Source organism: Phocoena phocoena, chromosome 1 (genome assembly GCF_963924675.1).
Source record: "Phocoena phocoena chromosome 1, mPhoPho1.1, whole genome shotgun sequence".
NCBI lineage: Eukaryota > Metazoa > Chordata > Mammalia > Artiodactyla > Phocoenidae > Phocoena > Phocoena phocoena.
Window position 1 is genome coordinate 156,383,552 of NC_089219.1, and position 26,865 is coordinate 156,410,416.

The window sequence follows — 26,865 nt, forward strand, 5'->3', positions numbered from 1 at the left end:
TGCTGGGAAAACTGGACAGCTACATGTAAAAGAATGAAATTAGAACACTTCCTAACACCATACACAAAAATAAACTCAAAATGGATTAAAGACCTAAATGTAAGACCAGACACTATAAAACTCTTAGAGGAAAACATAGGAAGAACACTCTGACATAAAACACAGCAAGATCTTTTTTGATCCACCTCCTAGAGATATGGAAATAAAAACAAAAATAAACAAATGGGACCTAATGAAACTTCAAGGCTTTTGCACAGCAAAGGAAACCATAAACAATACAAAAAGACAACCTTCAGAATGGGAGAAATATTTGCAAAAGAAGCAACTGACAAAGGATTAATCTCCAAAATATACAAGCAGCTCATGCAGCTCAATATCAAAAAACAAACAACCCAATCCAAAAGTTAGCAGAAGATCTAAATAGACATTTCTCCAAAGAAGATATACAGATTGCCAACAAACACATGAAAGGATGCTCAACATCACTAATCATTAGAGAAATGCAAATCAAAACTACAATGAGGTATCACCTCATACCTGTCAGAATGGCGATCATCAAAAAATCTACAAACAATAAATGCTGGAGAGGGTGTGGAGAAAAGGGAGCTCTCTTGCACTGTTGGTGGGAATGTAAATTGATACAGCCACTATGGAGAACAGTATGGAGGTTCTTTAAAAAACTAAAAATAGAACTACCATATGACCCAAAACCTAAAAAAAAAAAAAAAAAAAAAATCGTTCTGATGAACCCAGGGGCAGGACAGGAATAAAGATGCAGGCGTAGAGAATGGACTTGAGGACACCAGTAGGGGAAAGAGTAAGCTGCGACGAAGTGAGAGAGTAGCATTGACATATATACACACCAAATGTAAAATAGATAGCTAGTGGGAAGCAGCTGTATCGCATGGGGAGATCAGCTCTGTGCTTTGTGACCACCTAGAGGGGTGGGATAGGGAGAGTGGGAGGGAGACGCAAGGAGGAGATATGGGTATATATGTATAGCTGATTCACTTTGTTATAAAGCAGAAACTAACACAACATTGTAAAGCAATTATACTCCAATGAAGATGTTAAAAAAAAAAGTTCAAATTTAGAGAGGGATGTAACAAGTCATAACTAAATCATTGTAATATTATATTTTCTAACTCACTAAAATATGTATCATCCTTAACTAAAAATTCTAAGTTTATGTGTAAAGTCCATAGAATGATGTTAGCAAACTCCCAAACCAAACAGCATTATTAATATGTATTTACCAATGGCATTTGAAGAAAGCACTGCTTCAATCAATCACACATAACTATGGATACTGGAACTATTTAACTATTAGAGATGATCTATTTATCTTAAATAAATAAATGTGTGTGCAATATTCATATGCATATGTAAAAGCATATAATATTCATGAAAGAGAGTAAATAAGGTGTCTTAATCTTTGCATAAGTCAGGTAAAAACCAAGCCATTTAATGGTTTATTCCTTTTGTAAGCAGCTCTTGCAGAAAACTGCCCTCAGGAGGAAGCCTCTTTTCTTGTCACTTTAGGAAAGCTATATTTTAATTAACTTTTAAACCAGGCACCCCCATGCTCTACTCATCTCTGGCACAAGCACACCTTTCAAATCTTTTTTTTTTTTAATTGGAATATAGTTGATTAACAGTGTGTTAGTTTCTGCTGTATGGCAAAGTGAGTCAGTTATACATATACATATATCCACTCTTTTTTTAGGTTCTATTCCCATATAGGTCATTACAGAGTATTGAATATAGTTCCCTGTGCTATTCAGTAGGTACTTAATTATTTATTTATTCTATATATAGTAGTGTGTATATGTCAACAACAATCTCCCAATTTATCCCTCCCTCCCCTTTCCCCTAGTAAAATTTTCTTTTCTACATCTGTGACTAAACTTCTGTTTTATAAATAGGTTCATTTGTACCATTTCTTTAGATTCCACATACAAGTGATACCATATGACATTTGTCTTTCTCTGTCTGACTTACTTCACTTAGTATGATCATCTCTAGGTCCATCCATCTATGTTGCTGTGAATGACATTATTTCATTCATTTTAATGGCTGAGTAATATTCCATTGTATATATGTATCACATATTCTTTATCCATTCCTCTTTTGATGGCCATTTAGGTTGCTTCCATGTCCTGGCTGTTGTAAATAGTACTGCAATGAACATTGGGGTGCATGTATCCTTTCAAATATGGTTTTCTCCAGATACATGCCCAGAAGTGGGATTGCAGGATCATATGGCAGCTCTATTTTTAGTTTTTTAAGGAATCTCCATACTGTTCTTCATAGTGGCTGTACCAATCTACATTCCCACAAACAGTATAGGAGGGTTCCCTTTTCTCCATGCCCTCTCCAGCATTTATTGCTTGGAGATTTTTTGATGATGGCCATTCTGACCAGTGTGAGGTGATTTCTCTAATAATTAGTGATGTTGAGCATATTTTCATGTGACACTTGGCCATCTGTATGTCTTCTTTGGAGAATGTCTATTTAGATCTTCTGCCCATTTTTTGATTGGGTTGTTTGTTTCTTTTGATATTGAGCTGCATGAACTATGTGTATATTTTGGAGATTAATCCCTTGTTGGTTGCTTTGTTTGCAAATATTTTCTCCCATTCTGTAGGTCTTCTTTTCATTTTGTTGCTGGTTTCCTTTGCTGTGCAAAAATTTTTAAGATTAATTAGGTCCCATTTGTTTATTTATTTATTTATTTTCATTATGCTCAGAGGTAGATCAAAAAGGTTCTTGATGCGATTTATGTCAGAGAGCCTATGTTTTCCTCTAAGAGTTTTATAGCATCCGATGTTACATTTAGGTCTTTAATCCATTTTGAGTTTATTTTTGTTTCTGGGGTTAGGGAGTGTTCTAATTTCATTCTTTTACATGTAGCTGTTCAGTTTCTCCAGCACCACTTATTGAAGAGGCTGTGTTTTCTCCATTGTACATTCTTGCCTCCTTTGTCATAGATTAGGTGACCATAAGTGTGTGGGTTTATCTCTGAATTTTCTATCTTGTTCCATTGATCTATATGTGTTTTGTGCCAGTACCATACTGTTTTAATGACTGTAGCTTTGTAGTATAGATGGAAGTCAGGGATCCTGACCCCTCCAAGTCATTTTTTTTTCTTTTTCAAGATTGCCTTGGCTATTTGGTGTCTTCTGTGTTTCCATACAAGTTGTAAATTCTTTTGTTCTAATTCTGTGAAAAATGCTATTGGTAATTTGATAGAGATTGCGTTGAATCTGTATATTACTTTGGGTAGTATAGTCATTTTGACAATATTGATTCTCCCAATCAAAGAACATGGTATATCTCTCCATCTGTTTATGTCGTTTTTGATTTCTTTCATCAGTATGTTATAGTTTTCTGACTATAGGTCTTTTGCTTCCTTAGTTAGGTTTATTTCTAGGTATTTAATTAATTTATTTATTTATTTGATGTGATGGTAAATGGGATTGTTTCTTTAATTTCTCTTTCTGATCTTTTGTTGTTAGTGTATAGAAGTGAAACAGATTTCTGTGTATTAATTTTGTGTCCTGCAACTTTAATCACACAATACCTTGCCTAACTTGTCAGTTCCATAGATCAAAGAAGTAGAAGTGAAGAATACATAATTAACAGATGACCATATCTCTTCCCTGCTTCCCTTTCAGTAATCATCTGATCTAACTCTGTGACCAAATTGTGTGAAAAGATAACATCTAGAGGAAGATCATGAGGAGTCCACAAGCCTGCACACAGTGGGGGACTGCAATGATTCTGACCCCCATCTCAATAATTACCTGAGATTACTTCTCTGTTTGCCTTTAAGAGTGTTTATGGCTGAGCAGAATTTTTGGAGGTGGTTTTTGGGGAGTGCTGAGTCCAACATCTCCCCAGATTGCTGGCACTCTCATTAAAGGCAACTTTCCTTTCTCCTGACATTTGTAAGTATGTAATTGATTTTGTAAGCAGGACCCAATTCATTCAATAACATTTTTATCAGTATGTTTTGTGTCTTGAAATGACAAAAACTTGGGACATTTTATAAAGGAGAACAATTTGTGCCGATATTTGTATTTTTAAGATGTCATAAATGCTTTAGCTCTAAAATTAAAAAGTCTTAAACAATAAAGTAGTTCTGTTTATTGAGAAATGTATTTTGTTTTTAAGACGTAATTTGTTGTTGTTTTTGCTAAAACTAGTTCATGGTGAATATTTAGTTTATAAAATAGATTATATTACCAATACTACCCTTTATAACTACAGTAATAAAATATTAAATATAGATTTTCATTTTTATTAAGAGAGATGTATGGGAGTCCATCATTTCCACAAATTAGATTACTGCAAAGTGGCTGGATCAGTGAAGATTTTCATTTTGTGGTTTAAACTTTTAACTATTCCAGATAATCTGTAATTTTGAATCATGATGGGACATTTCTGGTAAGATGTGACATTTTATTCTTCTTTCTGAATCCACCTCTGATTTTGATCCAGGCACATCAATTTAGAAATGACCACTGATCATGATAGCTTTTGGGAAAAAATGTTGGAACGTAACATGTAAATTATGTTCTTTACAGGTTTATAGTAGAACATATATAAAATTTAAGAATATGAAAGGCTTACTAGAATTCTGCTTAAACACACTTTTATCTTGTTTATCTGCCCTTATATCATGCTTTTCCAATCGAGAGTGCCACGTTTCTCTCCCTTTCCATTCTAGAGCAGCTCCAAAGCTGCCTACAGGGAAATCAAGGGGAAAACAACAACCTCAAAAGACACTAATGGTTGCTTTTCAGATACTCTCCAAAGCCCAGTGGGAAGGGAGAACACATAGAGCAGAAAGAAGCGACTTTATGTTTTCCATTTCTCTTAGATGTTGGCTCAGAGACCATCCCAGGATTCAATACTGAAGAAAAAAAAAAAATTAAAGAAAAGCAGATACAAAGTAAACAAAAACAACAAGCTTGGTCATGATCTGTTCATTTTTCCCCCTATAAAAATATGCTCTCTGGGGGCTTCCCTGGTGGCGCAGTGGTTGAGAATCTGCCTGCCAATGCAGGGGACACGGGTTCGAGCCCTGGCCTGGGAAGATCCCACATGCCGCGAAGCAACAAGGCCCGTGAGCCACAATTACTAAGCCTGCACGTCTGGAGCCTGTGCTCTGCAACAGGAGAGGCCATGATAGTGAGAGGCCCGCGCACCGCGATGAAGAGGGGCCCCCGCTTGCCGCAACTAGAGAAAGTCCTTGCACAGAAACGAAGACCCAACACAGCCAAAAATAAATAAATAAAATATAAAAATAAAGGAATTCCCTTAAAAAAATGCTCTCGGTTGGTCCATCCTATAAGTAGCTTGGAAATTGTTACTGCTGAGCAAAATAAAAACCAACAATTCTTCCAGAACTGTGAGAAAAAAAATTTTTGTTGTTGTTTAAGCCATGTAGTCAGTGGTATTTTGTTATGACAGCCCTAGGAAACCAATAGACATTAAAACCACAGATCCAGGAAACTCATATATAACACCAGGCATGATTAATACCAAAAACACTATACCTATATATATCATATGCTAAATGCAGAAAACCAAAGACAAAGTGAAAACCTTGAACAAAGCTGGGGTGGGAGTAGGAGGGAACACCTTACATATAGAGGACAAAGGCTAAGAATTACATCAAATTTTCATTTAAAACTCTAGGGCAATCTTAAAAATTTAAAAAGAAGTATAATTGATATACTTAGATATGAGAGAAAATTGAATCATATAAAATGCTCAATTAAAATCAGGGAAGGCAGAAAAAGGATGGAAGAAAAAAGAAAAATAAAGCAAGACAAAGAAAAAGGGAAATGAATAGAAAACAGTTACAAATATGATCTATGTTAATCCAACAATACTAATAATCACTTCTAGTGGGAATGGTCTAAATATAATAATTAAAAGACAAAGATTGTCAGAGTGTACTAAAAACTGGATCTAATTATGTGCTGTCTATAATAAACCCACTTTAAATATAAAGACACAGATAGATTACAAATAAAGGGGAGGAAAGACATTCCATGTTAACACTAATAAAGAGAAAACAAGTGTAGATAAATTAATTTCAGACAAAGTAGACTGCAGAAAAAAGTTATTAGGAATAAATAGGGGCATTACATGATAAAGGAGTTAATTCTCATGAAGACATAAAAATCCTTAATGTTTATGCTCTTAACAATAGAGCATTAAAATACTGGAGGCAAAAACTGAGAGACTTAAGGAAAAATAGACAAGTATTATAACTGAAGACTTCAACACACATCTATCTGTAGTTGACAGATCCACTGGGCAGAAAAATCAGTGAAGACATAGTTGAACAGAATAGCACCATCAATCAACTGGATCTAATTGAAATTTATAAAATACTTCATCCAACAAAAGCTGAATATACAAGTTCCCAGGTAATGCACCAAAATGGACCACATTCTAGGCCATAAAACACACTTTAACAAATTATTAAAAGTAGAAATCATACGAAGTGTACTCTCAGACATCAATGGAATTAAGCCAGAAATTAATAACAGAAACACAGCTAGAAAGCCCTCAAATGCCTGTTATTAAACAACACACTTGTAAATAACATATAGTCAAAGAAATCCCAAGAGAAATTGAAAAATATTTTTGACTAAATGAAAATAAAAATACAACTTAATCAAAATATGTGATGCAGTGAAAGCTGTGCTTAGAGGGAAACTTATAGCATTGAATACCTATATTAGAAAAGAATAGAGATCTAAAATCAATAACCTAAGCTTCCAGCATAGGAAACAAAAAAAGGAAAAGAAAATATTAAATCCAAGGTAAGCTGAAGAAAAGAAATACTAAAATTTTAGAGCAGAAATCAATGAACTAAAAAAAAAAGAAAGAAGTCATGAACTTGAAAACAGGAAACCAATAAAGTAATTCAACAAAACCAAAAGCTGGTTCTTTGAAGAGATCAATATTAATAAACCTCTAGCCAAACTAAAAGAAACAAGATAAGACACAAATTACTGACATAAGAAATAAAAGAGGGGCGCTCACTACTGATTCCATTGATTTAAAAAAGATAATAAAGGGATATTATAAACAACTCTAGCTCACAGGTTTGATAAACAGATAAACCTAGATAGAACAGACCAATTTTTTGAAAGACAAAATCTACCAATACTGACACAAGGAGAAAAAGATAATATGAATAGGCTTACATCAGTTAAAGAAATTTAATCAGTAATTGATAACCTACCAAAACAGAAAGCACAAAGCTAATATGGTTTCATTGGTGAATTCTACCAAACATTAAAATGGAAGAAATAATACCAATTCTCCACAATTGCTCCCAGAAAACAGAAGGAGAAGGAATACTTCCTAACTTACTCTTTGAGGCCAGTATTATCCTAATACCAAAACCTAAAAAGGCATTACAAGAATGGAAAACTACAGGGCTTCCCTGGTGGCGCAGTGGTTGAGAGTCTGCCTGCCGATGCAGGGGACACGGGTTCGTGCCCTGGTCTGGGAAGATCCCAGATACCGCGGAGCGGCTAGGCCTGTGAGCCATGGCCGCTGAGCCTGTGCGTCCGGAGCCTGTGCTCCGCAACGGGAGAAGCCACAACAGTGAGAGGCCTGTGTACCGAAAAAAAAAAAAAGAATGGAAAACTACATATCAATGTTCTCATGAACATAAATGCAAAGATCTCCAATGGGGGGGGATAAATTAGGAATTGAGGATTAACAGATGCACATTACTATATATAAAACAGAAAAACAACAAGTGTTACTGTATAGTACTGGGAACCACATTCAATATCTTGTAATAACCTAATATGGAAAAGAATCTGAAAAAGAATATATGTGTATATATTTATGTGTATGTAACTGAATCACTTTGCTGTACACATGAAAACACTGTAAAACATCTATACTTCAATTTTTAAAAGATCCCCAATAAAATATTAGCAAATCACATCCAACAACGTATAAAAAGAATTATACATCATAGCCAAGTGAGATTTATTCTTGTTATGAAAGACTGGCTGACTAAAAGTCAATTAAGGTAACCCGTCATATCAACAGAATAAAGAAGAAAAACCATATGATCATGTCAATAAATGCAAATAAAGTATTTGATGAAATATAGTACTGATTATAAACAAACAAAAACACATAAGTAAATAAAACTCTTGAAAAACTAGGATTGGACAGGAAACTTCCTCAACTTGATAAAGAACATCTACAAAAAACCTAGAGCTAACATGATAATAAATGGTTAGAAACTAGATGCATTACTGTTAAGGTGAGGAACAAAGCAAGGATGTCCCCTTGCACCACTCCTATTCAACATCTTACCAGACATTCTAGCTAATGCCATAAGAAAAAAGGAATTAAAAGTATATAGTTTGAAAAGGAAAATAGAAAACTATCTTTGTTCACAGATGACAGATACTTGTCTGTATAGAAAATCCAAAGAAACAACTAAAAAACTCTTAGAACTAAAAAGTGATTATAGCAAGTTAATGTTATAAAATTTGCTTTTCTATAAATCAGTAATGAGTAATTTGAATTTGAAATAAAAAATATGATGCCATTTACATTAGCACACAACTGTAAATAGTGTGCTAAATAAAAAGAAAAAGTACTTAGGTATAAATTTAACAAAATGAGTACTAGAGCTTTATTAAAAGTCCAAATTCTGATGAAAAATATCAAAGAAGAAATAAATGGAAAGATAATCCATGTTCATGGATAGGAAGACTCAATATTGTCAAGATATCACTTATTTCTAATTTGACCTGCAATCCGAAATTCCAGCAGGTTATTTTGTGGGTATTGAAAAACTGATCCTACAGTTTTTGGAAAGCAAAATACCCAGAATATATAACATAATACTGAAGGAGAAGTACAAATTTAGAGGACTGACAGTATCCAATTTCAAGACACAGTATAAATCTATAGTAATCAGGAAAGTGCTGTATTAGAGAAAGAACAAATAGATCAATGGAACAGAATAGAAATAGCCCCACATAAATATAGTCAACCAATATTTGACAAAGGATCAAAGGCAATTCAATGGAGAAAGGATAGTGCTTTCAACAAATGATGCTGGAACAAATGGACATCCAAGATGTTCTTCAACTTCATTCAAAGACTCAGAAGGAACTAAAGTGAATAAAGCTAATCTGAAAAGCCTCCATTCTGTGTGATTCCAACTAAATAACATTCTGAAAAAGGGAAAGCTAAGGATATAGTAAAAATAGCTGTGGTTGACAGGGGTTCAGGAGGAGAGAGGAAGAGATGAACAGGTAAAACGCTGGGAAATTTTAGGGCAATGGTAGATACATGTCATTATACATTTGTCAAAACCCACAGAATGCACAATACAAAGAGTGAACTCTCATGTAAACTATGAACTTTAGTTAATAATAATGTTTCAATATTGGATCATCAATTGTAGCAAATTTACTACACTAATGTGACATATTAATAATAGGAAAGAGTGTGGGTGGTATTGAGGTGGTTTAGGGGAATTCTCCTACTGTCTGTTCAATTTTTTGTATACTTAAAACTGTACCAAAAATAGAAATTTAAAAAATTCTTCTCTAAAACATGGTTTTAGGAACCACTAACATGTACTTCAAAAATAGACATAGCAGGGACAGAGTCATCAAAAGTGAACGGCAAAGGTTTTAGGTGTTCTATGTAGGACTATTACATAGAACTGTAGAGGCTCTATTAAAGGTCTTATGAAACAAACAACTTAAAACTTAAGTGCCAAAGAGAATGAAGCAGGAACCGCACTCCACCACACAATTTTATTAACGGGATGAATATTTTGGAAAGCATTTCAGTGTCTTAGGTCAAGAAACAAACTAATTTTTAGAAAAGTGAAGTTCTTCTATTTTCCCCCAAATCTTGAATTCTAAGTTTTTCAATATTATATATCATGGAATTATTAATATACAAAGATTTAAGGCATTGGTATTTTGTCAACTAAGATTTAAGACACAGACATGAAGTTATATATGCTATTAATTTGATTTTGCTCATGCATTTATTTTAAAGTTCACCGATTTATTGTGTATTCAATCTCTCTAATTAATCATAAATTCCTTGTCATCCATCCCCAAAATGCAGTATTTGGTTATAGCAATCTTTATACCGATGTTAACTAACCAACTTAAAATCTGTCCCTGAAGGAAAAAAATTACTATTTATCTCAAAGCTGCTGTGATTATTTAATGTCAGCATACAATTGCTATGATTGGCCAACCAGAACTCTAATATTATTTCAGCATGGTTTTCACAGGTGGAACTTAGTGATGTCTAGTTCTTAGGGTCAGTAAGTGGAGTCTCTCTCCCTAGGCTTGAAAGACCTCACAACATCCTGGAGAAAATACAGGCCTTTGGCTGAATGTTTTCTGAGGCACAACCATCATCCTACAAGATAATGCAAGTTCCGGACAATTTTCACTGTTAAAAGGTCCTTATGTTGAGAACTCCTCTGCCTTTCTGCAATTGTCATATGTTGGTCTCAGTTGGCCCTAGGATGAGATGAGAATGGCACTTGCCTAGGGGGCGAAAGTCAAGGGAGTGCCAAAAAACTCACTAATCAAGAAAAATAATACTTTAATGTAATATATGAAAAAATAAAACTGCAAAAAAATCTACAATGAACAAAATATAAAAGTATTCAATAAAGATATGCTCCAACAGGGCTAGGATTTGGGTAAAGTGAGTGACGTGAGCCATACAAGTATAGGGTCAGCTCCTGTCTTTATTGGAAATTTTGATTTCTTGGGGTTCAAGTCCTTTATGAACATTGGAGATTTAACCCTCAAAAGGAGCCAGACGAAAGGTATTGGTCAATGTGTGATCATCTGTAGGAACTTCAATGTGCAATGTGTGTGCTTAGAGATATCAGCGAACTTCCTGTCTCTCGCTTCTGTTTTAGTTTGCTACCACCACTACTGTCTCTACTTCTTATCATAGTTCTCTTAAACTTCCTCATGTCTTGGCCTCCAGCCCTCATTGCAATCCTTTTATGCTAGATGATTCTTATGCAAATACACCTGGGAAGTCCATTCCAGACTCCATTTTAATTGGCTTGGATTGGAATAATTTTGTACTTGGGTGAAAAAATACCAGAAATCTCACACAACTTGATTTTCAAAGTACTGTGTTTTTTCATAGCCCTTTAGTCCATATTGCCTTGACTTAGTCATTAAACATGATGAACATATTCTATTTTTCTACAAAACTAAGGTAACCATGGAAAAGTGTTTCTCCACATAAACTGACCTAAGAGGTTTATGTTTTGCAGAGGCTTCCTAGTAAGTTTGAATTGGTGATGGAAATAGACATTAGATACTAATAGAATATAAGAAACCATTCTTTAAACCTGCTTTAAGCAATAAACTCCTGTCTGCCCCAACTGTCTCAGAATAAACAGCCTAAGTAATCACTATTATTTCTATTGGGCCTCACACCCAACTACATCACAGTATCAACATCCTCTTTATAAGCAAGTGTTCATACTTTATAAATGTTCTTTAAATAAATGGTGGTATAAAATTCGAAGTTGGATAATTTGAATTGCTTCTATACTTGTACCTAAAAAGAAAAATCATAGAAGACAAAGCATCATTGCCTGTAGGAGTGGAACAGTGTCTGAGATCATTATCATTTCACTTCCTCTCATTTTTTCTATAACTTTTTATTGAATAATTATTTTATTCTTCACTTGTATATAATCCAAGCAAATGAGACATAAACAGGTATATGTTTATTCAGGGGGGGAAACAAATAGAATAATAAAGACTATGCTTATTTTTAGTTAAAAATTGCAGGCTCTCCAGGTTTCGGGAGAAAGTTTAGAAGATGATTCCCTTTGAAATGGACACCAATAAGAGCTAATGTTAAACTGAATGACATTAATAATTTTGAGATGACTGACTTTGAGGGATGTTCTGTAAATGATTTTCTGTGTAAGCCATGCCATTTCCTTGGCCTTACCACAGAAACATTAATCTACTGTGAAGTGCTGAAACATGAACTGCAATTGGGAACACTAACATATTTATGAAAAACACAAAATATGGACTGAGAGAACATTAAGAATAAGAATTTGCTTTTCTGTAAGGAACAGAGGCAGTTTATCTGTCAGGCAATAACGATGACGACCGAAAACAATTTTGATTTATTAAGTATGATAGGAGCAATACCAGTTTTTTTAGGCATATTAATTTGGGTTATTTCAACAACTTTAGAAAGTCAATATTATTATTTCTGCTTGAAAAGTGAGCAGACTGAGGCTCAGAGATGTTACATGCTTGCCCAAGTCACACAGTTAGTATGTGGTACATCGTTGTGGCAGTATCTGTGGTCAGGTCTGTCTGCCTCCAACACCTGGGTTTTTCTCCATGAGCTCCTTCTCAGGTGTGCAAGTATTTTCTCCACTAGAACTTCATACTCTTTGGTGAAATAATTCCCAGGTATCATCCCAGGTTGGACAAAATACATCACAAAGTTCTCCAACTCAGATCCACAAATCGGCAGTTTTTTTTTTTTTGTTTGTTTGTTTTAATTAACTTCTTTCTCCAAGGGCATCAGTTTTGAAGAATGTGTACCCTGGATGAAAAAAAATCAACATTCCCACTACTGGAAAGGAATCATCTATTCTCTCTATTAATGGTTCAGTATTCTGGTTTTCAGATTGTCTTCCATAAATTATGTTAGTTTGAATCTTTGGTTGGCACCTGACCACCCTTGGATGGATTATGAAATTCAACTTTCTGAAATGACAAATATGAGGGATGACTCCATGGGATTTCCTATGGTTTTCTTACAAAACGTCTCTCCAGGAGCCAACAAAAGCCAGATTGCTGTGAAGTTTCTGTCTTTGAACATGCTGGCACTCTTCCTCAAATGCCTTCTCTGCCTTGTTTCCCGAAAAATCTACCCTCCTTTAAAATCCAACTCAGATGCCCTCAGTTCTTTTGTGAAATCACTCTAGAAACCCTCAAAGTCACTCTCTTATTCTTTTAAACTTCCATATATTTTACACATACCACTATCATATTCCCTCAGCACTTCACAGCAACTCCTTCTGTATAATTCCCTTTTCTCGTCTAGCCTATGAGTTACTCAACAGTGTAGATAAAGTCAGAGTCTCCTTGTTATCCTAGCACCTACTATAACACTTTGCATTGGAACAAATCCTGAATGAATACTTGTAGAAATGACATTTAAAAACCATACATACAATATTATTTTTGAAAACTGTAGCCTTCAGGAAGATGTAAGAAGATGAGCACTTATTAAGGGCCTATTTCCTTGAAGAGCTTAACTAAAATCATGGTTGTTGAACTGAGTTCATTCTAAGTTGACTGAAGTTGATTCACTATGATTAAATTTCCTATTGTATCTTTTCTTTTGCTTGCATTTGGTCTTTCATGTTTAACAAAACCTTCTGCTTGTAGAATCATAGGATGCCTCAAATAATAGAAAAATGGAGTCTGGGAAAGGCAAGGGATTTACCACAAATCATAGCTAAATAGGAGAGGTGAACTAAAACTCTGGCTCTCTGAGCCCCTTTGTTACTCTTTCTAGTAGACCAAGGTGGTACAGAAAAAAAAAAATCCTTTTAAGCTTGTTTATAGCTCTTTCATCTATTCAGAAGAAAGTATTTTTTTTAATAGTCACAGGGGGCACTATAACATGGAATAAGCTGCCACCAGGTTTGGTGACCTTCCAAACAAGGCCATTCATAAATTCAATGTTAGAAATATTAGTCCCATACTGAAAACTGTGCTTTTCTTTTCTCAGTGACAAATAATAAAATGCAAGCATGGGTTCATCCATACACACTAGTTGTCAATAATAAAATGAGGAGATATTGCACTGACCATAGTCTGTGTTTTCTGGCTCCCAACAATTTGATGGCCAAAAATAGGGTGTCTGTGGAATGAAAAGAAGTGGAACTTAGGTTAGGCACATAAAGAATTAGTGGGGTTCCTGGTTTATGAGCTGTGTTTACCTTCAGCAATTACCTAGAATTTTGCTAACAATGTATGTTTTATTACCCAGAAAAAGTACTCAGAGAGGCATTGCAAGGTTTTTCTTTGACATTTACTTTGCTAAGAAGTTGTTCAGCTTCCAAATAGGTGCAGCACCAGCAGGTATTTAAGACAGTGTACATTTGCTACAATTGTATGTCATCTGACAAAAAGGTAAAAGGACTGATTGCATTATTCAAATAAAAAGTGTTAATACACAAAGACTGAAAGCAAAGTATTATATTCAGGAAGACTCATGATGAGCTATGTTTAAATTTAGCAAATTGTTTTTTATGATTTATGTATTTCAGCATTGCCCTCAGTAGATCCAAAAGTTCAACCGTCAGAATCTTTCCTTAAGATCTGGCAATCATTTGCTTGGTTCTATTAATTACATAATGCAGCTCTCAACATTATCCAGCTAGATTAAAACAACTTTTCCCCCTCACTTTAAAAAATATTTCTGTATTGAGACACTTATTACTCTAAATTTTTAAACTGCACAAGTCAGAGATGATTTTTTTAAACTAATATCTTAGTTGATTGCTTAACAATAGACAGATACATGATTCTGTGAAATTCTGGAAACTGATTGATGAAACTACAAAGAAAATGTCTGATCGAGAAAACCGAATTATTATCATCAGCATATTATATTTTCTGATAGGGCTTTTCTAGCCCTCATGGCTGGACATGCTTGGCTCCAGACCCCGAGGATACTCCATCACCACCAGTCTACTCTTTCAAACTGTTTCCTTGGATGATGATGGCTCTGGGATTCAATGGAACAGTGACTACAGATGTCAGCCTTGTGGGCTTAATTATATTTATTAGTCAATTATATTAACAATCTGTGTGTAACAAGCATATTTAGGGTAATCTCTGATTACCTGTTTGATAATTCTGCCTTCTAGAAGAGGGAATCTCAAGGGGGGAAAAGGGTAATTGGGAGAACTGTTTGAATCTCTGGGAGAGAGCCCTTCCAAACAGTTTAGGACTCCTAGGGGATTTGATTTACCCTCTATGCTTTCTTGGGAATTGCTCCAGTATCATAAAGAAGGCCACTAATACTAATTTTGTATATATATGAACAAAGTGACAGAATACATTTAGAGGGTAAAAAAGTTGAAGCACTAGATAAAGGGGGATATCAAGCCTTTATACAGCACCCCCTCCTTGGCAAATGAATCCACTTAACCTAGTTTGAGAGGAAAACTGGGTCACTACTCTAGGAGAACCATAGAGAAACAAAGTAGTTAAAAATCTTCCTTTCATGTGGGCTGCTAGCTTTTGAGATACTTCGCATAGAATGCATTATTCCCTTTGGGTTGCTTCTTTATTTTGGGAGGGGTGTGTGTGTGTGTGTGTGTGTGTGTGTACGTGCACGCATGCGTATGCATACCTGTTTATCTAACTCTAAAAATATATACTCTAGTCAGACTGGTCAGACACATACGTTTTTCTCAAAACCACAAGGAATGTTTTCAATAGCATTCTTATAATTTTTCTTTATTTTTCTATCATTTACTTTAGTGAAAATTTCCTGACTGTAAAAATAAATGAATGAAGCTATTTTATCCTGTGATATTATGTGGAAAAGGCACAAAACCAACACTCTTCACTAATATTGCAAGATATTTTTTCTAGGAAAAATATTTTGATTTATAGTAAAAGAAAATTTAAATAACAAACTCCTATAGTTTGTTGGAATTTTAAAATTTACTTTCACAGTCAAACTAGGCTTTAGGACATTTTAATGTATGAGTTTCTCTGCTTTTCAGAGTTTGCTTCTTTAGCCATAATAAAACAGATCCAAAACTGTCTAGCCATTGCTCAGTAATCTTTGGCACCTATACTAATGTGATGAAAGTCATGAAAGTGACCTGGATAATCATGTCAGAACTCAATTTCAGTTAGCTAAGGAGGATAAATTAGACAATTGCAAGTTTACAGTAAATACAAAAATCATATGATTGAAAAATTGAGACACATTTACTGCGGCATACCAGTGAAATTAAAGTAAGATTTCTGTTTGCCTCAAACTCATGCCCCAAAGCTTTTTCATATTCCTAATGATGGTTAGAATCTCAATCATTCACTGGAGCAATTGTAAACACAATATTGCAAGTTTCCTATTTTAACCCATGATTTTTAAAATCCTTCCATGGAGTTGAATTTCAATTCAATGTAATAAAGAACTTAATGCTGCTTGGAACCAACACAAAAATGGAAGTAAACACTTTGAACAATAATGTATTTTCTGTTATTAGAGCTGTTCAAATATAAACTAATTAATGCCTTGGTAGACACTGTAGCAGGAATTAAATTATCCCTGATTTTTCTGGGGTTTCTTTTGTTTTTAAACCCTTGGTTTTTAGATTGTATGGTTATTAGATTTACAAATATGTTTCTATCCTATTTTGAATGTGGATGTGTCATTAAAATATTTAACATTTAATATTTAACATTAATTCATGTAATTTAAAAGATTATCTATCATCTATCATCTATTTAGGCATATTGAACTTGATAATCTTCTGCCTATACCTAGTAGTGATGTAATTAGTTTATCATTTGTACTCATTCCCTTGCTTTGCTGTAAAGTTCTTTAAAAACAGTCTCTCCTTTTCTGCAGAATGCAGGGTGATCCATTCCCAGCTTTGCTCATCTTTGACCCATGAGCATGACAATAAAACCTTGTCTGGGGCCTCCCTGGTGGCGCAGTGGTTGAGAGTCCGCCTGCTGATGCAGGGGACACGGGTTCGTGCTTGGTCCGGGAGGATCCCACATGCCGTGGAGCGGCTAGGCCCGTGAGCCATGGCCGCTGAGCCTGCGCGTCCGGAGCCTGTGCTCCGCGACGGGAGAGGCCACCGCAGTGAGAGGCCCGCGTACCGCAAAAAAGAAAAGAACACCTTGTCTGCCTACTAACTTCAGTCTGGGAATGACAACAGCAGAGTTAAAGGTTGTAAATTATACTAATTCAAGACATCACCACTAATTTTAGGCCATGTCTCAGCTAGTTTGTTTTGAGGGAAATTTTTGAATTAGATAATTGTTAACAGATAGACTATATTCAATGTTTCCCTTATAAACATATTATATTATACACAGATGATTTTACTTGTAATATTCGTAGCAAAGATGGATAAAAGTTGGTATTTTTGTTAAAAAAATACATTTCACTTAGAATTTGTAAGAAATTTTTAGGCCTAATGTTTACTTAGAGTCTGCATATGAAAAACTTGTATAAGAAAATAAAATTTTATGGAAAATGTAATCCTGCAATAGCAAAGTAACTCCTTTTAAAAAATCAAAAAGTGTTAGTAACACATACATAATTTGTTTGCTAATCACTAATAATTTCTATTTATTAAAATGCTAACTTTAGGACCACAAGTTACTCTAACTTAATAATAAGCTGTTTTAAGCTACCATTACTTTAAATTTAACTCTATAAAGGATAAAGCTTCATTATTTTAAAGCCTTTTAAAATTAAGTGATTCAACTAATTTAAATTGCTTGAATACTTAGGTCAGTATCACAGTTTCAGGAGACTGCTTTATTTACTAGCTATTCAGTGCAGAAAGTCCTATGATTATTTGCCTTCGATAGACATGCCCTAAGGAAGTGGCAGTGAGAGTTTTCTAGGAGGACAATGATCTTTGAGAACAATTTTTTAAAACATATTCTCTCTGTTTTCAACTGCAAAGTCCAAGCAAGTTCTTAGGCATCCAAGTCACTTTATTTAGATATAGAACATCTAATCATTCAGGGCTAGTGAGAAGAATGCTCCAATGTCTAAAAGTTGGACGATGGGGAGAATCCTCTGAAAATACCTAGAGCTAGAGTTTGAACTCTGGCATATATGCCTTAATTTTTTTAGGCTGGAATCTTCCAGTCAGTTACTAATGAACCATAATGTCTAATGAAATGTAGAATACACTTCAGGTAAACCACTGTAAACTCAAGTGTCAACTGAATGCTCAATAACTGAAATTAGAGTCCACAATCATTTCCTGAAAGATTATTCTTTATAGGTATCTCATTTGAAAAATGACCTTAGAATGACTCTTGTCAGTTTATAAGTTATCTAAGGTGGCTTCCTGTCTCAGATGAGTATATGCATGCAAAGCATCATGCATGTCAGTCTTCATAGACTTGTAGGTCTCAGACATGCAGAGGATATGTATTTATTAGCTAAATTCTACCCTGGAGCTTCAAGCATTCCCATGACTATTTGCTTGGACTGTAGATGGCTCTGGATCATGCAGGGTCTAGAGTGTAACAAATTTAGTTAATCTCTCAACTTCCTTCCTAGCAAATAAATGTTACTTACAGATGAACTCTCTCATCTTCGTGAATTCCATTGTCACTCTCTGAATTTTTCTCAAACATTTTATATAAAATATAATTTAAATCATCACACAATTTAGCTTTCACAAATCATTAGATTCTAACTAGCTTAAGTCAAAGTAAAATAAGTCATAATTTTCAAAATTTTTGTAAAACAATGAAAATGCAGACTTGTTTTTACTGTTAAAGAATATTTTTATTAAACTTACTTGGAACCGGTAAAAGGTGCCATCATCCTTGAGTGTGAGGACATGATCCGAGATTGGAAAGAAGTAGCCATGGGCAGCCATTAGTGTTCCCAAATGGAGTGCCTCAACTGTTTCATGAAAATAAACAAACCAAAAAACACATATAAAAGCTCTCTTTAAAACTGTTGACTTATAGCCATGTAGAATTTTATCTTGTTCCATTTGAACACATTCTTGCATTGGAATTCTCATCATCCTGAAAAGCCTGTCTTTGTACTTCTTCTTTCAGCTCTTCCACATAAGGTACTAAGATGGCTCTGCTTCCTGGTAGTGACTGTGCAATGACCAACAGTGCATGGCGACCAGCCCATGAGAACATAAAGTTATGGAACATTGAAACTGAAGGTTTTTCCTGAAATCACAGAATCTGGTTTCTTCATTTTATAGATGGGACATATTTTGCTATATGTTAATAACCTTACACAAACAATTCTACTTGGCATTTATATAGCACTTTAAACTTTAAAAAGTGTTCTTGCTTGCATCACCCCCTGCCCTGTAATATGAATATCCAATACTATCAGCAATTTTTCTAATGATATGAACCATTACTAGAGGCAATGTTAACAGGTAATGTTAAGGTATCTAGAAAAATTTATGCTGCACTAAGTGAGCCTGCAGTCTGTGGTTGGCCAGACTGTTCTAGCTTTTACTACTCTGTATACAGTATTCTACATATGGACTATGTAGAGGTTTATATGACAATGAAAACATTATATTTTCCCAGTAGTCTGGGAAATAGTTGGAACATAATACTTTAATTTATGCAGTAAATTACTCTCCTCACTTCCATGCCTATATTGGCTAATAATAAGATAATTGTTAAATTTTACCTGTAATGGGCTACTACAGTGCCCCTTTTAATTATTATCTAGCATCTTGCAAATATTTTAATTGGTAACTTCTTCTATCTCCGGCCTCCACTCCACTGATCTTGTCAATAATAAAGAACAACTGCCAATCAGCCTCTTTGTCATGTGTCCAGAGACTGTTATTAAGTGTCCCAGTCATCTTTTCACACTACCAATCAAGTCTCTCCCTGCATAGAATGTTCTTTTTCTACAAAGGAGGATTTTTTCATCACTTATGCATCCTTTTAGTTCAAAGTCAAGGTCTTCTCAAAGTCTAAGCTGCTTGTAAGTATATACCCACATATTCTGTGATTCTTATTAAAGCTCAGGAGGTAGTGTGATATTGTGGGAAGAACAAAACCTTTGGAGATACTCACTAGCTTTTGTTACTTAAATTCTCTGTAACTCTCCTATCCATTAATAGAGGTAATAAACCCACCTTGCAGAGCTGGTATAAAAATCAAATAAGAATATATATAAAGAAGAAGATGGAATAGTACCCTGTGCTATAGTAGATACTCAACAGGTGGTAGCTATTGTGCTTCTTTATTTACACACTGAATGATTTTTACTTTTCTTTAAAGTACTTTCAGGAAATCCACTTCCATAAATTTGCCTTCAACCAGGCTGAGTGGGGGAGCTGGCAGTCCTAAATAGCATCAGCCAGTTATGTCTTCTTTTTGTGGATTATTTATAAAATTAAAATGGCAAGAGGATCTGTGAAGAATGCTGGCCTATAATAATGAGCAGGTGCTTACAGCCTTGGTCATGTTCAGAATCCCTGGGTGTTCCTGTCTGGTAGCCCTGGGCAGAGCAATATATTACATCTGTTTGGGGATTTCAAAGTCAGGTGGTCCACCTATCTTGTTACAACCATCTTTATTCATTTTATTCCAGCAGTCTGTGGCCTAGGAAAATATTATTAGCACTACTTTCCAGAAAGGTAAATTGAATTATGGCACATGGGGAAATTTTCAGAGTATAGATACAAGAAAGGAGAACAGATGCCCAGAAAGATTAATAGTAAAGTTTCTAAACTCTAAGCACAGGGAAGAGTGTGACTAAAATAAAACAAAGAAACATCAAAAAACAGGTGCTAATGTGTTGATGAGGATTAGAAAAACATAGTGTAAGTAAATATAGGGAAGCTGCAGAAAAGAAAATCAGAAGCAAATGAACATACGCAAGTTCTTACCTTTCTGTATTCAATAGATACTAATTATATGATAAATCATACATTTCTAGAGGGCAAGATGAATGTCTGCAGGTTTTCTTCACATAACACTACCATAATTAGGCCTGCATAAATGTTTGCTGAAGAGAATAATAGTGAATTAGCAAGTAATCTCGACCTCTTTTTTTCGAGGTACAATACTCCGTTTTTGTTTGGTTTAATGATATATATTCTCATTTTGCAACCCTCCAACAGATTCTCATGCTCCATAATTTTATTAATAAGGAAAATTGGTTTTGATAGGTTTTTTAAATGCCTTGAATTCAACAGATGTACATTTGTGGCGGTATCAATAAGATCAAAATTTAGTTTCTGCATGGCCCACACATAGTTCTATGTAGAGGTCAAATCAAACTATTTAACTTAATATATAAGAGGACTGAACTTCTAACAAACCTTATAAAATGATTTCAGGGTCATTGGTCAAACAGTAACCTAGAGAGATTGAGATTGGACAAGTTACATGCTCTATCACAGGACCTCCAGAGAACATGACCAAGACAGGATGAATGGCTAGATGAAAATCAGGGCATCGGGTGAATTTTCTGTCTCATTTAAGGCTATAAGTTTGACATGTAGCATAGCAATAGCAAAAGTAGCTATTGAATCAGTATTTACTGAATGAGTGAATAAGTAAATTTATGAATAAATGACATATGGAATATGAAAAACATATACTGCACAAAAAATACTAGTTATCTAGTGTCGTGATGATAAGCAGATTACGCTTTGCCAAGATAATTTAGATGTTCATAATATCTTTTCAAAATACTTTTAAAGCTTTTGAGGTGGGACTCTTCTAAGTGTTTTATATGGGAAAAGATAATAGTGATATAAATGGCACAAATGCCACTAAGAGATCTTAGGGTGGGCTTGGGATAGTTTTCTCAAGGTTGAATTGTTTATTGTGAGTAATAAGCATGGAGCTACATTTCCCCATGATCCAGCTGCCCCTGAATCTCAGCACAGCCTTAATCTAATAAGAAGCTGGAGGACCACTGGCAGTCTTGGAACTAAGTGTTGAAAGAATCTAATGGGTAGTCTATCAAGATCACCCTCCCAATAATGGCGCACCAGATAGCCCCACAACATTATGCTTCTTAGCAAAATAATTACTAATAAATCGTCTTGCACATGTGTTATCCACGTCACCCACACAACTGGATAAACTTCAACAATAAACTTACCATTAAGATTCCAGTTTATTTTTCATTTGGATGTTCAAGCCATGAACAAACCGAGAAGTAAAAATGCATCTCTAAACAACTGTTACTATGTGAACAGCGTAGTGTAGCTTTGTTAAGCCTGACGTGCTCATCGCATTACTTCACCTCAAAGCCTTAAACAACAGAATTATCAAAATCCTTTAAAAGTAAAACGAATTCTGCATGGTGTAATTTGCTTTTGAATCACAACTACTTCAGAAAGTTAATAGGATAAAAAGCATACTATAAAAGAGACTTGTGTGTTCAGTTCTATATTTCCATATGTAGAAATATATATTTCTATATTCAGTTCTGTATTTATAACATATTTTCAGAACTCAGTAATATCTTCTTTATCCAGGGATCCCACAGCGGGTAATCTCAGCATCTCCCAAATATACCCTATAATTTCACAGTGATGGAACAATGCCTCTGAGTGAAGAAATAATAATAAAAAATTTCACTAAATCTTCTATTTTTATTCCTGTCATGCATTTTTACTTTTATGTGTATATATTAGAAAATGTGATTGTTTCATTATCAACACAGCATACATGATGTAGCAAATATGATTAGTGTTATGGGGAGAAGTATTTTAGAAGGAAATCCACTCAAAATAGAAAAAAAATGACAGCCGATGATATGAGATCAAGGAAAGAAAAACTAAAAAGTAGACAGAGGTAAGTTATTAAATAGTAAAATAACAGACATTTATCATGATGATTCTGAGTCATAAAGGAAAGACTTTGTTAAACTTGTTATTCTCTAAGAAGACAGGGAAGTGGTCATTAGAGAAATATTTCAAAATATTATACTTTTTTTAGAATAGGCATTTGCAAGGTAAGATTAATCATGTAGAAAAATCACATACGCAGAAGACTTTTTTTCTCCAACAAGGCCAAATAAAAGTGAACTATTACTACAGTTAGGGATTTCTGAGGTAGGTCTATCTTCTCAATAGTAAGAGTTAGTGAAAGAAGTAAGTATTGGGGCTTTTCTCCTTTTTGTTAAAAAAAAAAAATCATTTCCACATAGAAAAATGAAGTGCCACTTGCCTTTTAGCAATCAAAAATCAGGATTTAGAAGTGTACAATATGGTGAAATAGATTAAATAAGATAAAATAGATTCTATTTGGGAGAAATAAAAACAGAAGCATAATTTATACCAGCTTTGAAGCTTACACTAGGTAATTAATGCAAGCGAATAATATTTCCAAACAAAGGAGCACAGTGTTGGGTGAAGCAGCTAGGATGTACAAGCCAGCCACTTGGGTTCAAACTCTGACTCCCTCATGTGCTAGCTGTATGACTGGGGCAGAAGGCTCACATTCTCTGGGCCTGTGTCCTCATCTGTAAAACAAAGATAATAAAATGCTGATGTTAAAAGTCTGTTGTGAGGAACAATTGAGATAAATGTGCAATGCATGTAAAATAAGGCCAGCCACATAGAAGTGCTCCAAAAATGTGAGTTATTATCGGTTAGTTCATATTATGAAAGGACACATTCAGTAGCACTTAGTCTACTGCAAAAGGCAGTGGGGAAACTAGTAGCTGGTATTGATCCAGGCTTCTAGATCATGTTAAACACTTCCAACTGAACACTATTTAAAGTCTTCCAGGTGATCAAACTGGGATATTTAGTGTACAGATGATGAATCTGCTCTGGAATGCACTTACACTTATTCCTAGGCAGCAAAGAACACTACCCAAATCCCAAAGATTTGGTATCATAGTTATAGGAAAAGATTTCCAAAGGTAACATATTCTGCACACCAGGTTTACAATCTGAAACATGAAAGTGCAACAGATCAGTCAGAACTCCCACAGTTCAGGAGCTGGGGGCGGGGAGGAATGATATGAGGACACACCAAGAATGGCAATGCTAATAAACAACAGTGACAGAGGAAGCACAGGAACAGCAGTCAGAATGGAGAGGATTTCTTAAGGAAGCATAATATTTTCCCAGGACTCAAAAAAATTAACTCATTAAGAAATTGGTACTGAAAGTAACAGGATCAAACATCAATGGCCCTTATCACACACTTAGGGTAGAAAAGTCTAGTTGCCTAGTATCAGTAAGTATGACACCTTAAGAGATTATTTCAATATGAAGAATAATGCTGAAATTTTTAAAAAGAGAGAGAAAGACCTATGTGATATTGGTGTGGAGAACTGGTTTAAGATCTATGTTATCTGGTAACTATAGGATATCAGCACGTTCATTTCACTGATATAGTATATCCTTCTGTATAAATGGTAGTTCCATCATTGTGTAAAATCAGCTGCACTTCAACAAGATTCTATTTTATTTATATGTGTGATTAGGTGCTAGAATAGTATTCAGATGAGAGAAAACTCACACTGAGTTTATTCAAGAATAGTGTAAGCAATCTACAACAATCACAAGAGCAAGGCAATAATAAATGAAAGTGGAAAGCAACATTCCCTCTAAAATCCAGTATATATTCTGCAAAGTTTCCACCAGTTAGTCTGGTTGAATGAGTTGGAAGGAAAGTAAGACACTGAGCTAACTTTAATAGACAGGGACTACTATATATAAAAAAAGATAACCAGAAAGGACCTACTGTATAGCACAGAAAACTATACTCAATTCTTTGTGATAACCTATAAAGGAAAAGAATCTGAAAAAGTATATATATATAAAATGGAATCACCTTGCTGTACACCTGAAACTAATAAAACACTGTAAATCCACTACAGTTCAATTTTTCAAAAGACAGGGAGCTTCTGCAGCTTATGTTGCTTCAAATCAAAGACAGCACATGCTACTTAACAAGAATGCGTGCATATCATGGAAAAACACGCTCAACTGCAAGTCATGGGATTTGAATGCCAATCATAGTCTAGTTTCTGTGACTGCGTATCTTAAGTTATCTCATTTCTCTGGACCTTAAAGTAGGCATCTGGAAATGCAGGGGTGGATCACTAAACTGTTTCCAACTCTGATTCTATGACATGGTGTGCAATCAACACCCATGCTGGAAGTTGTGGCAGAGATGCTGCCACATTTATTTTGCCTCTTTGTATCAAATGGAAATAGATATTTTTCTTTCTTCCTCAGATACTCTTGCCATTGTGCCTGCCCCAATAACACAAACAATAAATTTAAATGTACAATATGAAATACAATAGCAGATTTGAGTTTCAGTTGCTTAAAACTCAATCCTATGGTAAATTAAGAGTGATTTGTGCACAGAGCAAATGTAATACTTATTCCACATAGATAAAAACTGGATTGATGTATGTTCTATCTATATATTTTCAAAAGCTAGTTGTAAAAATGCACACAAATACCCAGTAACTCATGCCATGTGACAGAATGCCCTAAATGCATTTGGTTTGAAAATCAAATGTCACTCCTAAAGAATAAGCCACATAGTGGGATTGCTGGGTCGTATGGTAGTTCTATTTTTAGTTTTTTAAGGAACCTCCATACTGTTCTCCATAGTGGCTGTATCAGTTTACATTCCCACCAACCCTGAGAAAACCATACTTCAAAAAGAGTCATGTACCACAATGTTCGTTGCAGCTCTATTTACAATAGCCAGGACATGGAAGCAACCTAAGTGTCCATTGACAGATGAATGGATAAAGAAGATGTGGCACATATATACAATGGAATATTACTCAGCCATAAAAAGAAATGAAATTGAGTTATTTGTAGTGTGGTGGATGGACCTAGAGTCTGTCATACAGAGTGAAGTAAGTCAGAAAGAGAAAAACAAATACTGTATGCTAACACATCTATATGGAATCTTAAAAAAAAAAAAGGTCTGAAGAACCTAAGGGCAGGACATGAATAAAGATGCAGATGTAGAGAATGGACTTGAGGACATGGGGAGGGAGAAGGGTAAGCTGGGACAAAGTGAGAGAGTGGAATGGACATACATATACTACCAAATGTAAAATAGATAGCTAGTGGGAAGCAGCTGCATAGCACAGGGAGATCAGCTTGGTGCTTTGTGTCCACCTAAAGGGGTGGGATACGGAGGGTGGGAGGGAGATGCAAGAGGGAGGAGATATGGGAATATATGTATATGTATAGCCAATTCACTTTGTTATCAAGCGGAAACTAACACACACACACATACAAAAAGAATAAGCCACATAGTCTTCTGATATTACCTGCTCATGGTACTACGTTTTTAAAATCACTATTCCTTAACGATATTTAAACCATAATGAAGTATAAAGCTAATTTCAAAGCTATACCCTTGGATCATGGAAATAGTTTTTATGAAATTTCTAAGCAAAACAAGATAAAATTTCCTTTCATCTCTATTTTGCAGAAATCATTGCTTCAACTGGGGGTGTAGTGTGGGATATCAGGACTGATGTCAGCAACTGTTTAAATAATCATTACAACATTCAAAGTGAAAAAATTCCAGTTTGCGTAAGTTCATGTACTTATTAGTTTTCTTTTCTTCTCTCTGTGTTTATATACTGGTTTATGTGTGTGTTGGAAACAAGTTAACCTGCAAACAAGTGACGTCTAGAATTCTAATACACAATATATCCCATGGATCTAATCAATAGAGATACTCTTTTGCAAAGAAAAAGTTTGGAGACTAGAGGAAGTAAATTTATTAAAATGAGATGTATTAAAATAATTTTTCTTTTTGCTGTTTTAAAATCAGCACAAATTTCCATCAACAATTTTCATTTTAAATATTGAAACTATGATTATTGCATAATACTACAATAAGGCAGGTTCAGAAACATAAAGAAGAAATATGGATGAGCTAATAAAAGGATTAACACCCCTCCACAAAATTATTTTCTATTTTTGCACAATAAGCCAGAATTTATAAACACCAGATATTTTTAAAGGATTAAAATCAATCAGCCTCTAAAAAGTATATGGTTTCATAAGATTCT

The 26,865-nt window shown here is 34.7% G+C and overlaps 1 protein-coding gene across 7 annotated transcripts in view; it reads right to left on the bottom strand.

Moving 5' to 3' along the window:
- The window catches only part of RGS7 (regulator of G protein signaling 7), a 625,816-nt gene that overhangs the window by 122,720 nt on the left and 476,231 nt on the right, over positions 1–26,865 (bottom strand). For 5 of the 7 annotated variants that reach the window (XM_065880139.1, XM_065880143.1, XM_065880151.1 and 2 more), the window contains 2 exons: positions 18,638–18,744; positions 13,926–13,977 (listed from right to left, as the gene is read on the bottom strand). The exons of the other annotated variants lie outside the window; for them this stretch is intronic. In XM_065880139.1, coding sequence (XP_065736211.1) covers positions 13,926–13,977; positions 18,638–18,744 — 159 coding nt within the window. The remainder of the gene's footprint in view (positions 1–13,925; positions 13,978–18,637; positions 18,745–26,865) is intronic. 7 annotated transcript variants of the gene reach the window in all.